The sequence below is a fragment of the Limulus polyphemus genome, unplaced genomic scaffold (assembly GCF_000517525.1).
Source record: "Limulus polyphemus unplaced genomic scaffold, Limulus_polyphemus-2.1.2 Scaffold463, whole genome shotgun sequence".
In the NCBI taxonomy this organism is placed as follows: domain Eukaryota; kingdom Metazoa; phylum Arthropoda; class Merostomata; order Xiphosura; family Limulidae; genus Limulus; species Limulus polyphemus.
Window position 1 is genome coordinate 494895 of NW_013666073.1, and position 15833 is coordinate 510727.

A 15833-nucleotide genomic window follows, 5' to 3' on the forward strand; every position below is an offset into this window, starting at 1 on the left:
CACATCCTCCACATGCAAAATTCTTAAAGGCTTAACAACTTATGTCAAGCAGCAACCGAGTACAAAGGTTGTAACTAGTAAAGATAATTGTTTGCTTTACTTCTTTATTTACTGTTCTATGTTTTAGGAAAAATAACTTTATAAGAACTTGTTTCAAAATAGCAATAATCTATATACATATATAATGTATAATTATTGAAATGTGACTGAATTTTACAAAATTCTAGTCAACTAAAACACAGCCAAGACAAATTACTTTGTACAGACCAAAGGTCACCTTTTTGTTATTTGACACGGTAACATGAGTGCACATCAGCTGCATAGTTGTAACTTCTGTGTTGTTAGCCAGGCATGGGTGAAAGGTCAATATAATAATAAATGTATAATTTATGAGATTTAAGTTATTTTGTCTAAACATTTATGTTTTAGTGTTATAATTTGTGCTCATTCTAGAATGAAACAGGCATAATTTATGTTTATTTCCCAATTTTGTATGGTGGTTGCGAGATCAGTGAAATTTATCTAACCCATACAGAGATTAATTACTGAAAATAACAGATAAAATATAAAGTTTTTCCTTAAGAAATGTTTAATAACTATCTGGATATTATTAAGATTTTGCATGTGAAATTTCAAAATTTTTTGATGCATAAAAATATTTTTTAACTTAAAATGAATATTACTTTGCATGATAGATAGGCAAAATGTGAAAAGAAAAAAAAAAGCCAGGAGAAAAACATTGCTTTACAAACCTTAAGACTTAATAAAAAAAAAAGATATTTTGCGTATGAAAGCATTGTAATGTTTACTGATAAATTGCCAAATTTAATTAACATTCGCTTCCTAATTTAAAAGTTATAGCATGGTTATGAGGTCGGTTCCAATGAGTTAAGCATGAAGTTTTATTAATAGGTTTAATTATTTTTAAATATAATATAGCTCAGTAGCTCATGTGATAAAAGTTAGTAATACAAAATTATAGTACCCAACTGTTTTCTGCAACATAAGTTTATATTGCAATGCCATATAATGCATGGATGTTTGTTCAGTTTGAAGTTCTGACACAATAATTCACTTCTGCAAGCATCATCGTGCAACAAAAGAACTCCACCAATAATAGGATGACACACCTCCAAACACTAACTCCCTCTGCATATGCACTCATGAATATTCAATTTTTCCTTGACACTGTGGAGCTCAGATATGTTTGAATTTTTCATGTGCTCAATTTATTGAGATTTACATCGTTAACAAACCTTTGATTTTAGTTTTATTTAGCTTTTGTTTCAAGTGCTTTAAGTTTTTATCATGAATTCTCAAATGATGGTGATTTGTACTTAGACTTGAGTGGGAGACATTTTAACACTTAGGCCTTATTTCTGCTGTGATTGTGGAGACTCGTTAATTTTCAAAGTGATTGCAGCTATTGTTCATTGTGTTGTGTAATACCACATGCTTAATAGACTATGACCTTCACATGATTTGCCTTGGGTAGTACTTTACCATTTGTGAAACAATCTTAACATTTCAACCTTCTTCTGGATTTCATTCTCAGATATGTACTTTCTATTTCTTTTGTATGCATTCTTTATTTTTATTTTTCTCTCACTTTCTGTTGGGTTTATCTTGTTATTTCTCCTTGCTTGCTATTAGGTTTTGTATGGTTTCCTTTATCTAATAGCTCCTTTCTCACACCAAAATGCCTCATCCCCCTGTTTTTTTTGGGGGGGAATCTTTCTGTCTTGATTGTAGAATTTCATCTCTCTCTTTCCTGATTTCTTGTCATTGTTATTTATCTGGCCAGCTTGGGGATTAAGCCCTTTACCTTCTATTTCACTTTCTAGTTTCCCATTTTTACGTCTTTTTCTATCTACCCTTCTGTATTCCCTCTCCTAAGTCCACCTTTTATCTGAAATACTTCTTAACCCTATGACTGCTGGATGAGGAGATCTGCAGCACCTAACATCGCTATTGTTATATTTTATTCCAAAAATAAATCTAGTGGATGAAATTGTTTGAAATTTAACAAGAACCTTCCTAAAAGTATGTAGTTTCATTTTGATTTTTCTACTGTTTTTAATAAAACATTCATTATTTAATGTAGATATTTGCACTCGTACTCTGAATAGTTCACCTGCAAGATGATTTTCATTTTGAATATAAAAATACTATTTTTTATCTTACAGTTTTAATATTTCATTTGAATATTTTCTAGAACCTCCTAAATGAATGTAAAGGTTTTTTAAGGTAAATGTTTATATTTTATTTTCCATTTTTCTACCATATCATTAATGCACAATGCATTAAAATGTTTAAAATTAAGTAATGGAAATATGTATTTACTTTCATAGAATAGTCTAAAAATATCTTCTATGCATTTAAAAATTTCTGGAGGCTATGCAATATGCAAACTTTACAGTGGACAAAAATATTTTTTATTCTTCACATGAGCATCACCTTGTTAGTCTTAGTTAGACTGATGATTTCAATTTACAGACGCATCTTGAGCACAAATACATTTATAGTTCATCTGATTTTTTGTGTACAATAGACTTATACATTCTACTAAAAGTTTATAACATTTCATTTAGATACACAGCAAATTTGTAATTATAATCAATACAAAGTCAGTCCAATGGACTTAGCCTGTGTGCATTTGGACGATTGGTGGTTGATTGCATAATCAAAGTATGAATTTTTAGACTTAGTTAATATCTAATACGTTGTTAAATGTTATTGTTTTATTTTTAATAAAATTGTTTACATTAAGTAAGGATCGCATAATTTCAAATTGTTAGCATTATAATTTTAATACAAAAGTAAATGCTAAACAATGTTGAAGTTTTTCAGGAAAAAAATCTTAAAATCCAACTCCAGTGTACAAAGAATATCAAATACAAAAGTATTCTGTAAGTATTCTTAGAGCTCATTGTAATAAACGTACGTATAAAAGCTAAAATCTGCTATATTGTTTTTGACAAGTTTTTAAAAGAAGAAATCAGGAAGATTAGTTCCAATACAACTTGTCAAACAAATCTGTTATATACTCTGCGAAATATTTTACATGGTTGAGGTTAATTTACCTTAAAGTCCTTGGAGAAAACCTTTAATGAAAAGCTAATACAAAAAACTGTTTGTCAATTGTAGTATTTGTATCTATAAATAGAGTTTATGCAATAGTTAGATATGTGTGCTTTAGAGTGTAAGGCTTAGCAACTTGTTTGTTCCCGAAAGTGCTTACACTGTTAATGGTGATATTAGTATGCAACAAAGCAAAACAGATGTAGCTTACCAATGTGGAAAGACTTGACAAGTTAATTATGGCACAGTAGTCGGGCTTAGTTTGTTCTTTATTACCTACATTAATTTTAAAGGTCAAAAATGATTGTCAAATTTTGGTGTTAAGTTTGATATTGTTTCTCTGTCAAAAACAGTTAATTCCCCAGTATTTCTTGTATTAGAAATGTGACTATAGCTGTTTTGAATTATTGACTCTTTTGAACTGGTTACAGAGTTTTAAATAGTCTATGGAGGCCAGATGCATTAAGTAAAATACATTCAGAGTTTGCCACAGCTAATGACATGCTAGAGGTTGAAAAACAAAACATTTTAGGTATGTATTTAGTTTACACTAATCATTGTCTTAGTCATGTAATTGAATTATCACTGACAGTATTTACATAATTTACTATCATCATACTAAGAGATAATATTAGTTCAAAAAAGTGATAACTGCACATTATTTATCAATAATTTTGTATGTATATTTTTATGTTTTATAAATATGATGTTTGAATTCTCATAGATTTTAACAATAGAAACTAATGTGTTTTCATCATTACACAAGTTATATTAAAATTTAAAAAAACATTTCAGTGTGCAATAGCTTTCAAAATCATGGATATTTTTCAAGGTAGTTTTAAAGTTTAAAACAAGTGTGAAGTTTAACAGTTTAACATGTCCATGATTGGAGATGCACAATATGTTGCAAGTATTGATGATTATTTCACACCACTTGTCACTTTTATTCAGAACAGCTTTGCATGATTTGATTTTTTAATGACTTATGGCTTATTTTCATAAGTTTCAAAATTACAAATGCTGAGAAAATCCCAAGAAACAGTTTACTATTATTACATTAAATTTCTGAGTAACACTTACAATTTCCATTTTCAACCAAACTCCTTATTCTATTTTTTTGTTTTCTTAATCATTAAGTTTTATTCTAAACTATTGATCTTCATGGTAGTTTTAGTGTCAATTTTCATTAGTGGTATATAAATAAGCAAAAACTTTGTTGAATCAAACATAATTTATAAAATTTGAATTTTGTTTTTCATTTTGCTTTCTGAATTATTTGCCCAAACTGTGTAAAAATTGGAAGTGTTTTATAGAAAAACCCAGATTGTAATTCTAAATGCTTTAACCTGACATCATCTAACCTCATTCTATATATTTGATAACCACTCTGTATTCTGTACTGACATTTTTTTAAGATTTTAATGAAATTCCAGTCAGAATGTTAAATATTATATAGGCTTGTATTTTAGAAATTTGTTATTGCATTTATATGCCTAATATCATTGCAGGAGAGCTTCTTTAGCAAAATCGATTAAATAACCTAAAAAACAGCCTAAATTTAAAGCATATGCTTTTAACAAGCTAGAAGTAAACTATTTTATTTTTATAAGTAAAGTTTCTAGATACAAAAGTTTGTGGTTGTAATCTGACTAAATGCTTAGTCAAAATCAGTCTGTGATTTTTAATATACTTAATTTATATTTAACCATGATACAATAGAATTTCTAGTTCTAAGTTCGTTAACTAATAAAAAGTAAACATTACATTGAACTTTAATGATTAAGTCCATCGATCATATCACTGAGATATATCGCTGATAGGCTTATTCTGGTACTAAATATATGGTTTGAGTGAAAATGTAAGCAGTTATACATTACTGCATAAAGATCAACTGTTTACACTTTTAAAGTTTAAGTTTGTTTCACATGATTTTAATCTCTCAGTTTCTGTATGCTTTGACTACAAATGTATGCAGTAAGATATACAGATTAAGGCAATAAAAATAATTGCATGCATATGTATTATTAAACTGTATCATATTGTATTATAAAGCAATGTTACAAAGTTTCTTAAGTTGTCACTAGCTAACAGGTAAACAGTATTTGTACTAACCTGAATAATATAACAGTTTAAGATATCAGAATATTAAATTATTGTAGTAGAATATGTGGGAATATGTTCCTCATGTATTCAGATAAAGAAACAAAATTATAGTAAAACAAAATCATAAGTATTTTACACAAGTTTGCTATTTGAAAGGTTTATGTGTGTGTGTTTAAGCTATATTTTATTTTCATATTCAGCTCTTCATGTCCCTGCTAGGTTATTTTAAAATGGAAAGTGACTATCTCGTACCACTCTTGGCTTCAACTGTACTAAGATGTTGAACTAAAATGTTTCTGCATATACACTTTATTAAGCCTCAACAGCTGATAGCAATAGTGTATTCATATTTAGTAATCCAAAGACTGAGGTATTTTCTGGATATTCGATGTTAAAAATATATATCAAAATATTGTTTAATTTAAGCAGTGCTAATTGATGTATCTATGCCGTACTGATCGTGAGACTTCAGGAGTAAATATTGACTTCATATAACATTTAAATTTACAGATTCTTCAGAAGCATTCTATAAAAAAAACTTGTATAAGAATTTTAATAAAGCACTATAAGAGCCTCTAATGCAAAACGTTGAGTAAGTTTAATGTTTCCTCCTGAAGCCTTGAAATATTTTTATAAAATTATGGGCCAGGTGTGGCCAAGTGATTATCATGCTCAGACATGAATCTGGGGGGTTCACAGCCCATTGCCATATAAATTCACTTCACACTTTTAGACCATTGCTACATTATAAGAGTGACAGTCAAATCCCACCATTCACTTGGTCAGGAGTTCAAATTGGGGATGGATATGTGCAGGTAGCTCTTTTTGTGGGGTTTCATAAAAGTCTGAAAAAAATGTATAAGAAATATACTTAAAAAAGAAATTTAGAATGAAAATGACACATTAATTTTTATTTTATTTATACAGGTCAGAATCCACAGTGTCTAGATTTTTCAGATAACCCTGCTATGAAACAGCCTCCAGAAAGGATGAAACATTTTATGTCAACTGTTCATGAAACCTGGTTAGTAATGTTGGGCATTTTGGAAACTTAATATTGTTGTTTTTACCTCCAAAAATAAAGCACATGATTTATGGTATTAATGTTACAAGACATGTAAGATTCACAACTAAAGAATTTAATTTGCATCTAAATTTGCACAACTAAAGAATTTTTTTTTCCTTTATATTCATTAAGTCTGTTACAATAATTTACTTTTGTTGCTTGTGTATTAAAAAATTGACTAAATTATTTTATTAGTGTTAATAGTTAAATAGTTTAATCTGAATCAAAAAACAAAAAATCTACTAAAATATACCATTTATAAGTTAAGTATGTTATTTTTATACTTCCTAAATTATTGAAATTTCAAGAGAGTTCTTTTTTGTTTTACTGCTGTCACTGCAACTGCCATAGTTTGTTTAAAATCAATTATATAAAGACAAAAAATGTGTGATTAGGTTCATTAGCATTTAATGTAAAAAATATTTGTTTTGTAATTTGTACAGGATGAATCAAGTTTTGATTTTTCCTATTGTTTTGGAGTAGGTTTGGAATATCAAAAATCTGCTTCATATGGTGTTTAGACATATTAACTGATATGATGTCATGATTCTAAAAGTGAAATCAAGGTCATCCAAATGCATATGTTTACATTATTTTCCAACTCGCCTACTAATAAAGTGAAATATCTTTGAGTTAAATATTTATGAAAATCGATTATCTCTTTCAACACGGGCTCGGTCCCAGGGACTGACCACATTTGTATATCATTTTAATATTATAATTTCTAATACAGTATGTGTACTTTAACAAAATTTGACAGACTTTTAGTAAAAATTACATGTCATTTGTATGAAAAAAATCAGTTTTTTTTAATGAAGTATTTTTGCTAACAATTTGTCCATGTGAATTGAATTTTTATTACTACTACAAGAGCAAAGTAATTTTTATGTAAAGATTAAAAATACTACTCATTTTCTCAAAAATCTCAACCTTCATTTTTGTAATCGCTTCAACCTCCTCAGTAAATATGAAACTTTTTTTATAGTAAAACTATATTTCATCTGTTATTACCCCTATCCTAACAGTATATTTTATTCTTCAGCCATTGGACAAATCATCAAAGTATAATGAAAAGAAATGTTGTAAAATCAGAAATAAAATGAGCAGCTTTGCCCTGTTTTCTTGATTATTATTCATAAGATTTTAAAGTACTTGAGAGTTTCAACTGCTAAGCATTTCACATTTATTTTCTATGTGTATTTTACTGTCTACAACTGAAGTAGAAATCTGCTGAAAATGAAGCAATAAATCATTGATTGTGTCAGTGGACTTTATGTGACACCATAATACAATACCTTCAAAAGCAACAAAGCACGCGCGAAGGGATAGCCAACTTGACCCCTGCTCCGAAAACAGGATGTCTAATGTATCAAATTATATATCTTACATTGTTTACTAGGAAATTTAACTTTAGTAATCACACTGCACTTAGAATCTGTGAAAACATTTATGCCAACAACAGGATGTGGAATTTATTGGCTTATGTATGTATGTATCCTAAAGTGTTTTACAACAAGTATTCTCCAGAGAAATAAGACTGCACTTTGAATCTGTCAAAATGTTTATTATATGGTTCGGTGCCAATACAGTGAACATCGCAATTCCTTCTGAGATGTTAGAGATTTAGCAGTATACTGTATAGGTGTACAAATATCTTATTGGTACACATGATTGTGATATCCTTCTTCTCTTTCAGCAAACTTATTCATCAACCAATAAACATTCAGGTTTCAAATCCGGTTATTGTTTTGCAAGCATTCAAATTCAGTCAAGCACTCTGACTTTGGCTATTTCTCTACACTTTGTCCGAAGATGTAGATAAATGTAGTACCAAGCAAATCTATTCCATTTGAAGCATATTTCTTGATACTGACGTTTTACCTAGAAGTAAGTAATTATTATTTATAATACATCTGAAATCAATAGTTTTAGTATATAATTGTTGACCAAGTTACATTTTAGCTGTTTCTGTATTTTAGGATAAAATGTACTGCTTCTGAAATTTGATACACATCACAGAATATAAATACATATAAAGAACTAATACAAATCATACAATACATATAATATTGTTACACAACAGAGAATACATGATGCAAAATTTACATGTAATGTTTTTTCTTCTAGAAGTGGGAGCTAAAAAAGAACTTAAAGAAAAGTACCAGAAATTGTCTAGTCCTGATTTTTCCAAGCCCGTTCCCTTGGCTGTGGTTTTGCTAGATAGTAGATAGGGACAGTGGGAATCTCGTTAATCCATTCATGCAGTTTTTACTACATGTATCTTTCTCTTCAGATGAAAGTGGCAGTATGTCAAGGTAATTAGCAGTTGAGGAAGCTGATGCTTCAATTGCTATGCCCTTGACAGAATCAGTGTATAAAACAAGATGGCCTTAAATTGAACCAGCTCCTCTTGATTCTGTCTTATGGACAGATCAAGAAGTAGTTGGAAGGTCTTCCTCAGATGAAGATATGCAGGAACCACCCAAGCCAGGTACATCTAGAGAAGCTACATCACCATCACAGAAAAGAGTTAGGGCTAGGAAGGGAAGGGGTAGAGCTGCAGTGTGTTGTAGGAGTGCCCCTTCCCAGCAGGAGAAGCCTCTCCCCTGCAATGATACCTGGACTTGAGAGCAGATCACTGAGGAGGAACAAAGAAACATACCCCAATTCAACAGAGGTGAACCTGTGTCCAGGCTGGTCACCTCTTTAAATAAAATTATTGACTTCTTTAAACTTTTATTTACTGCAGAAACATTAAATATCATTATAAATGAAATGAACCAGTTTGCAAACCACAGATGCCAACAAGAAGGTGGACCACCGACAAAAACAGTAAAATGGACCAATATTACACATTGTGAACTCTTGGCATATTTAGGTTTAACTTTAACAATGGGACTAAAGCCTTATCCTTCTCTTTCTGACTATTGGTCTACCCATCTTCCTTTCCATAATCTTTGATTTACTAACATCTTCTCTAGGGACAGGTTACATTTCAATGATATTACTAATTCTCTTCCTAGGACTGACCCTAACTATGATAAACTTTTTAAGGTTAGACCTATCATAGACCGTCTACTAAACTCTTTTGTTCCCCACTACTCTCCTAACAGAGAACTAACCATAGATGAACAGATGCTGGGCATAGAATATAGAATTGGTTTCCTTCAATATTTACCTAAGAAACCTGTTAGGTGGTGTATCAAGTTGTGAGTCCTGGCAGCAGCTGCGAGTGGAAACTGTCTGAAGTTTAAAATCTACACAGGCAAAGAGGGACAAATGCCAAATAAAGGTTTAGCAGATAGTGTTGTGATGGAACTGATGGACTATTTCCCACAGCAACTGGTTTCTACAAACCTACAGAGAGGGGAAGCACATTTTTTTAAATGTGAAAATCTGACAGCTGTAAAGTGGAAAGACAAACAAGACATTTATGCACTTTCAACTTTACACTCTAATACTATGACAACTGTGGCAAGAATAGGGAGGGATGCTGAGGTTACAAAACTTCAGTTGATCGTGGACTACAACAAGTTTATGGGAGGAGTGGATCTAAATAACCAACACTTAAGTTACTATTCTACTGCATGAAGACAATAAAATGGTATAAAAACTGTTTTTCGACTGTTGGATATGACAGTTGTAAATGCTTACATTTTGTACAAACAACAAACCAATCAGCCAGCATTATCCCAGAAGGCCTTCAGAATGGACCTTGTCATAGCTCTTATTGAGCTTCTACTTCAAAGCAGACCAGGTTCTTCTGGTATGTCACTTTCTAGAACTGTACAGGACTCATCACCTCTGAGACTTACTCTTGGCAGGCACTTCTCAAGAATTGTTGATAGAAGTCACAGGAAGAGATGTAGACTGTGCCTCCCAGAAAATAAAGTAACAACAAAATGTAAACTGTGTAATGAATTTATTTGTAATAAACATTTTGAAGAGTATCACACTAGTGTTACTCTTCAAAGAAGTTAATTCTTTATCTATGTCTACTCACTTCCTTTGTTCACTTTTTTTTTCTCTAAATATTTTAATATTCATATTTCAAAGTACAACAGTGGTTACTTTTTACATTAAATTTTGACTGAAATATTTTGTAGTTTTCTTTTGTTATTCATACAGTAATGATGCTATCTTTCATGTGTCAAAATCAGTTTACAATGTCTAAAATGTTTATAGTAAAATGCCTATGTAAACTTGCATTCATTGATACAGTTTTTCCTATGCAAATTTTTTTCCATTGTTGATCCTTTCATTCTGGTTGTTCCTTTTATCATGTGTCAACATTTGTATACATTTTGTTATGTGTATAACTTGATATTGTTTCATGCAACTTGTATGTGCATTATTCATTTTAGATATGTATGTCATTTGTGCATAACTTTATTCTGCAAACATCTTTAGAGTATTGTATCTTTCTAAAATGTTATGAATAAACCTTTTTTTTTAGGTTTTCTACTGCTAGTGTTGCATAACTTGCTTTTATTTTACCTCAGTTTAGACAATTAAAAGAAGAATACAAATTCAGCGGGCATAACTATATGGGCCTACAAAGTCAAAGTACAAATCTGTAACTATAATAGTAATACCAGTATTTTGCTAAATATAGGGAAATTTCGGCTATCGTACATAAAATATGTATTTATATATATATTATTATTTATTCACAAATGCTAAAATTTTAGTTAATTTTCTTAAAACCTACAAGAATAAAGAAAATATACTTCAAAAAACAAAGATTTTGAGTACTTACAGTGGTTACAAGACTTTGTGCTCAAGCGTCACACGTACTAAGCCTTGCCATAAGCCTCGTTTATTCTTCCAAATGGAGGGTGTAGAGTTATTAATTTTGTATGCTTCAAATTTGCATATAAACTAATAAGAAAAATATCACTTACTATATTAATGCACCCAAAACACCTGTTATTTATTTGGGTGTCTAAACAAGCTTTATCTAAGTTTTAAGAAATTCTGTTTCTCTTCAGAGCAACCAACTTAGTCATCACACTTTAACAGTTTAGGCGAAATTACGATTTTTCTCCTTCAAGCTATTTACAAATGGCTGTAAGACTTACATACACAAGTAACTGCTCTTTCTATTGGTTATAAACTCTTAGAAAAATAAAAGTAGGTGGGACTAGACAAAAGGTTTTAAAAGACTGAAGTAGTAGGAGGAGCCAAACTACTAGATGTTTAAATATACTTATATCTCAGCAAATTAAAGAGGTAGGAGGTTCTTATTTTTAATTATAACTTGTCAAAATCTCCAATTTGTGTTTTTAATTCGTTAACTACTGCACACGTCGTATGGTAGGCGTAATTAATTATAAACTGAACAATAATGCAACAGGAAGTGTTATGTGACACACAAAAAATAATATTTATCTATTTTTTCTTTATATTTCCTTTTAAATTGAGAAATTAAAACGTATATAATATTAAAAGTTGAAATATGACCTTCATTTTGATGTGAATCCCTTTGACATAAGTAATAACGAAGCTATTTAATAAAATTTTGAAAATAACTCTCTAAAATGTCATGACATGCACCCTTTGACCTGCCAGTATGGAAAGGCTTAAGGAAAACAAAGTTTTTTGACGTAATATATTTGCAAACTATAACTTTTGCAAAGACACATTTTACCTCAGACTGATAGTTTCAGAGATAGCATTTGATTGACCTTGATTTTACTTTTCTATAATGACATCATGTCAGGTAACAAATGGTTCCGAATATGCCTAAACACCCTATGTCAGAACAGTTTCAACATTTACACCTACCTCACAAAATAAGGACTTTTGACTCACCTTGTGTAACATACCAGTGCTTAGGAAGATTGCAAAAATGTTAAATACTTGTCTAATGTTAGCTATCAGTATTAGTTGCATATTTATTTCTTATTAATATACTGTAGTTCTGATAAATAGATAAAAATATTTTTATTTTTTTAGTAGTTGTTTTGCAGTAAGCTATGATATTCTCTTCCATGTGTGTATTTTGGATAGTTGTTTAACAAGCATTAGTATCAGTGTTCATTTTAATAGTTTTGTTTTGATTATAAGCATTTTTTATTACATGCTACAGCTGTTAGAGTAAGGAAGAATATATTTTAAAACAGGTATGACATTTCGATCACTGGTGCAATCATTCTCAAGTACCAGTGATCAAAATGTCTCACCTGTTTTAAAAGAATATTCTTATTTACTGTACAAGCTGTAACTTATAATAAAAAATATTAATTCTAATGTTTAGTTGTTTTTTTTTTGTTAGTTATCACATTTTAGGAAATTCTGGGCCAAGTCTTGGAGCTGACTTTTATGCCATTCCAAATCTGGCAGCAGCTATTGTATCATCTGTTTTTGCTGACTTGAACAATGTTCCAGATTACAGATTACGTCCTGTTATTCATATCCTTATTTTAGTAGTTTTGTTTTTTTAAAACATGTTACAATATCCTTCTTTACCTAGAAGAAATAGAAATCCTCAAGCTTACATAAAAATGTTATTTAAAATACTTGAAAATTTACACAATTTTGCTTATCCATAGTTACATTTAAATGTTAATTTTGATATATTCATTCTTATATTATATATATATCTTAACATTTAACTATATGTGTGCATTTGAGAAAACTAAAAAGAACTATAAAATCCTCAGAGATTGGATGTTGGTCAGTTTTTTTCAATAGATTAATGCTTAATCATAAGTTCTGAAATTAGATTTATGACATTCCATAAAGTTAGATAAATTATTCTTAAAGTTTTGAGTACATGTTATGTAGAGATAGACAGTTTGTAGCTTTTCCCAAACAAAAACAACAACGAAAATGTTTTACTTGCTTCTAGTAAGAAGGTTCACTAATAATAAATAGGTTGGCAACAGTTGCCTTCCCTCTAGTCAGCAGTTAAAAATTAATGTCAGTGGCAGATAACCATAGTACCTTTGCCATAACAAAGACAGGACAAGCAAATTTGGTGGAAATATTTCAATTACTTGGAATAATAGGAAATCCTAATTTTTATTATTTTTGGTACAATTGATCGATTCGTAATTTTGATTAATCAGTCAATTTACATGAGGTTAATCAATGTAATCAGTCACTGCTTGTAGATAATCAGTTAAATCCTCCAGCTCTACATGACATGAATGTAATTAATTTTAAATCACAAAATTATTTTTTTTTCTTCATATGTTTTCTCTCATGTGTAAATAAAGAGTACACATCAATTAAAAAAGGATATGTTGTAGTTTCTTTGGCATTAACCCATAATCAGCACACATATCTTTATCTTGATCATAATATTCCTGTTGTAACTTGTACATTCAACCTAATTTCAGTTATATGAAATGCATTTTTTTTTGTATGATACATGTAACCTCCTGTTTGGTTAATATGACTGTAAATTAGTATCATCTCATAACTCGTAGATTTGAAGATTTTCTTATCATACCCAGCATTATAGCTACAATCCAATCATTGTAAGAGAGCTTCTTTATAAGTATTTTCTTGATTTTACAATGTCTTATGAACTCCAAAAACATTGAGAAGAATAAAAATTAGTTTATTATAAATATTATATATTTTTTAAATTGTTCTAGTTGGTTGTTTTTGAGTAGTTTTGTTACAGATTTCATTATTTTTTATTTTGAAAATATTCATTACTCTAATAAAAATGAAGTAGTTTCTCAACACATTAATATAAAGTTTCAAATGAATATTAAATTAAGCCCAAAATATGAGTTATAGATTATATTTAAAGTTAACTTTTTTACAAATATTCTTTGCTTTATTGAACCCTAGGGGAATAAGTGCTAGGATATTCAAATATATATATTTAATTTGTATTTTTTCTTAAATGTATGTATCACAGACTTCATTTTCTTGCTATGTTTAAGTTGTTTATTGAAAGGAAAATGATACAAAAAATGAAACCTTAAACCATGAGTGGTTATGATTTTAACATGTGTCTACGTATTTTTATGAAACCTTTTATCCAACACTGTCCACCACAATTCTACCAGACAGCCCTTATTCCTGTACTAGAGGTTCTTTGTCCACTTATGTTTCAAGTAAGTTAATTTTCATAATGACATATATGTATGGTTTCACTGATAGTTTAAGTGTATTGTCTTAATATTGTATATTAAGGAAAATCTCTGTATTATAGAGTATTTAAATTTTGAAATAAGATATTTATAGCTACACATACACTTTTAGTGCATTTTGCTAAAATCTCTCAGAAAAATTTAACAATTTGCTGAAATGATGCTTGAAAATAATTCCGAAAATATTTCAGTTTTTCCTCAAATTAGATTTTATGTTAATTTCTATAATACTAAGTGTAGTGAGAAAATTATGTAGATTGGAGATTCATTGTTTATTTGACAGACACAAGATATAGATGAAAATAATACATGTTTGAATTACATAGAGATAAAACTACACTTTTATGTTTGCTTTAGGATTCATACAAAATATTTTAAAAAAATCACATAAAGCAACTAAGACAGATGTCACGTTCTACTGTGAATGAAGATGCATGAGTTTTACCTATTTGATTTAATAATGTCTATTTCAGTGTAAATTGTGAAGAGATTACTCAATGTATGAAAAAGTTACATATTGAAGTGCTTTGGGAATGCTCAGTGCTCATTAGAGCAGGTTTAATGTATTATACATGACTCGTTAAAGCCAGTAGGTTCATTGTTATATGAAAATTGCATATTTCTAATATTTTTGTCTTAGGGTCATTATCATTTTACAATTAAAAGTTAATTTTCATAATTTTCTACAAATGTAGAGGATGACGAAAGGTGGAAGACTTTCGAAACGTTGTCCTCTACATTTGTAGGTTTCTACAACAGGCAGTTGCTGTCCATTTGAAACTTAGATTCATTGTGTGTGTTAGTCGTGATAGATGGATCTTTTTAAATGTTTTATCCTGAAAAAGTTATTATTACTGATATCTTCATACTTATGTAACTTATGATAAAATGTTAGTTTTTTTACTGTAAAATAAAATTGTAAAATTGTTATAAAACTGTTATAGAATCAGTGAATGCTGAAATATGACACTGTTGAGATAATTCTCATTGTTTTAAGATTAATATTGAAAATAAATTCATTGTACTGACTGCATATTGACTTCAGTTTTAAAAACCAGGTATTTTTATGCATTGTATTAGGTAGAACATGTAGAATTATTATTGGACTCAATAACACAGGCCTGTGATAGTTTTATTGTCTTGAAATTTTTACATGTTTTACGGTAATTCCTGTATGATGAATCCAAAAATGATATCCATTCTTTTCCATCATATACAGATTTTTCACAAAACGTCATATTTACTTTTACATAAGTGAGTCATTTTTATTGATATCGGGTCACATTTTGTTATGCTTAAATCGTTGAAAACCATTGACTATAGATTTCTCTAGACCAATTACGACTTGAGAGTCTTATTGATCATTCTAGAACCCACGAGAAACTTACTGCTAGTATATAAATGGTTAACAGGCCGTATGACGTCATTTCTGGATAGTATTTGTTTGTGAGTCCACTTTGACATTATTT

The 15833-nt window shown here is 29.6% G+C and overlaps 1 protein-coding gene across 2 annotated transcripts in view; it reads left to right on the top strand.

Annotated features, from left to right (window-relative positions):
• The window catches only part of LOC106458435 (exportin-5-like), a 137640-nt gene that overhangs the window by 96762 nt on the left and 25045 nt on the right, over positions 1–15833 (top strand). For both annotated transcript variants that reach the window (XR_002610372.1, XM_013917949.2), the window contains exons 23-26: positions 3513–3613; positions 6112–6208; positions 12528–12664; positions 14231–14328. Coding sequence is in view for 1 of the 2 variants with exons in the window: in XM_013917949.2 (XP_013773403.1) it covers positions 3513–3613; positions 6112–6208; positions 12528–12664; positions 14231–14328 (433 nt within the window). In the remaining variant the exon portion in view is untranslated. The remainder of the gene's footprint in view (positions 1–3512; positions 3614–6111; positions 6209–12527; positions 12665–14230; positions 14329–15833) is intronic.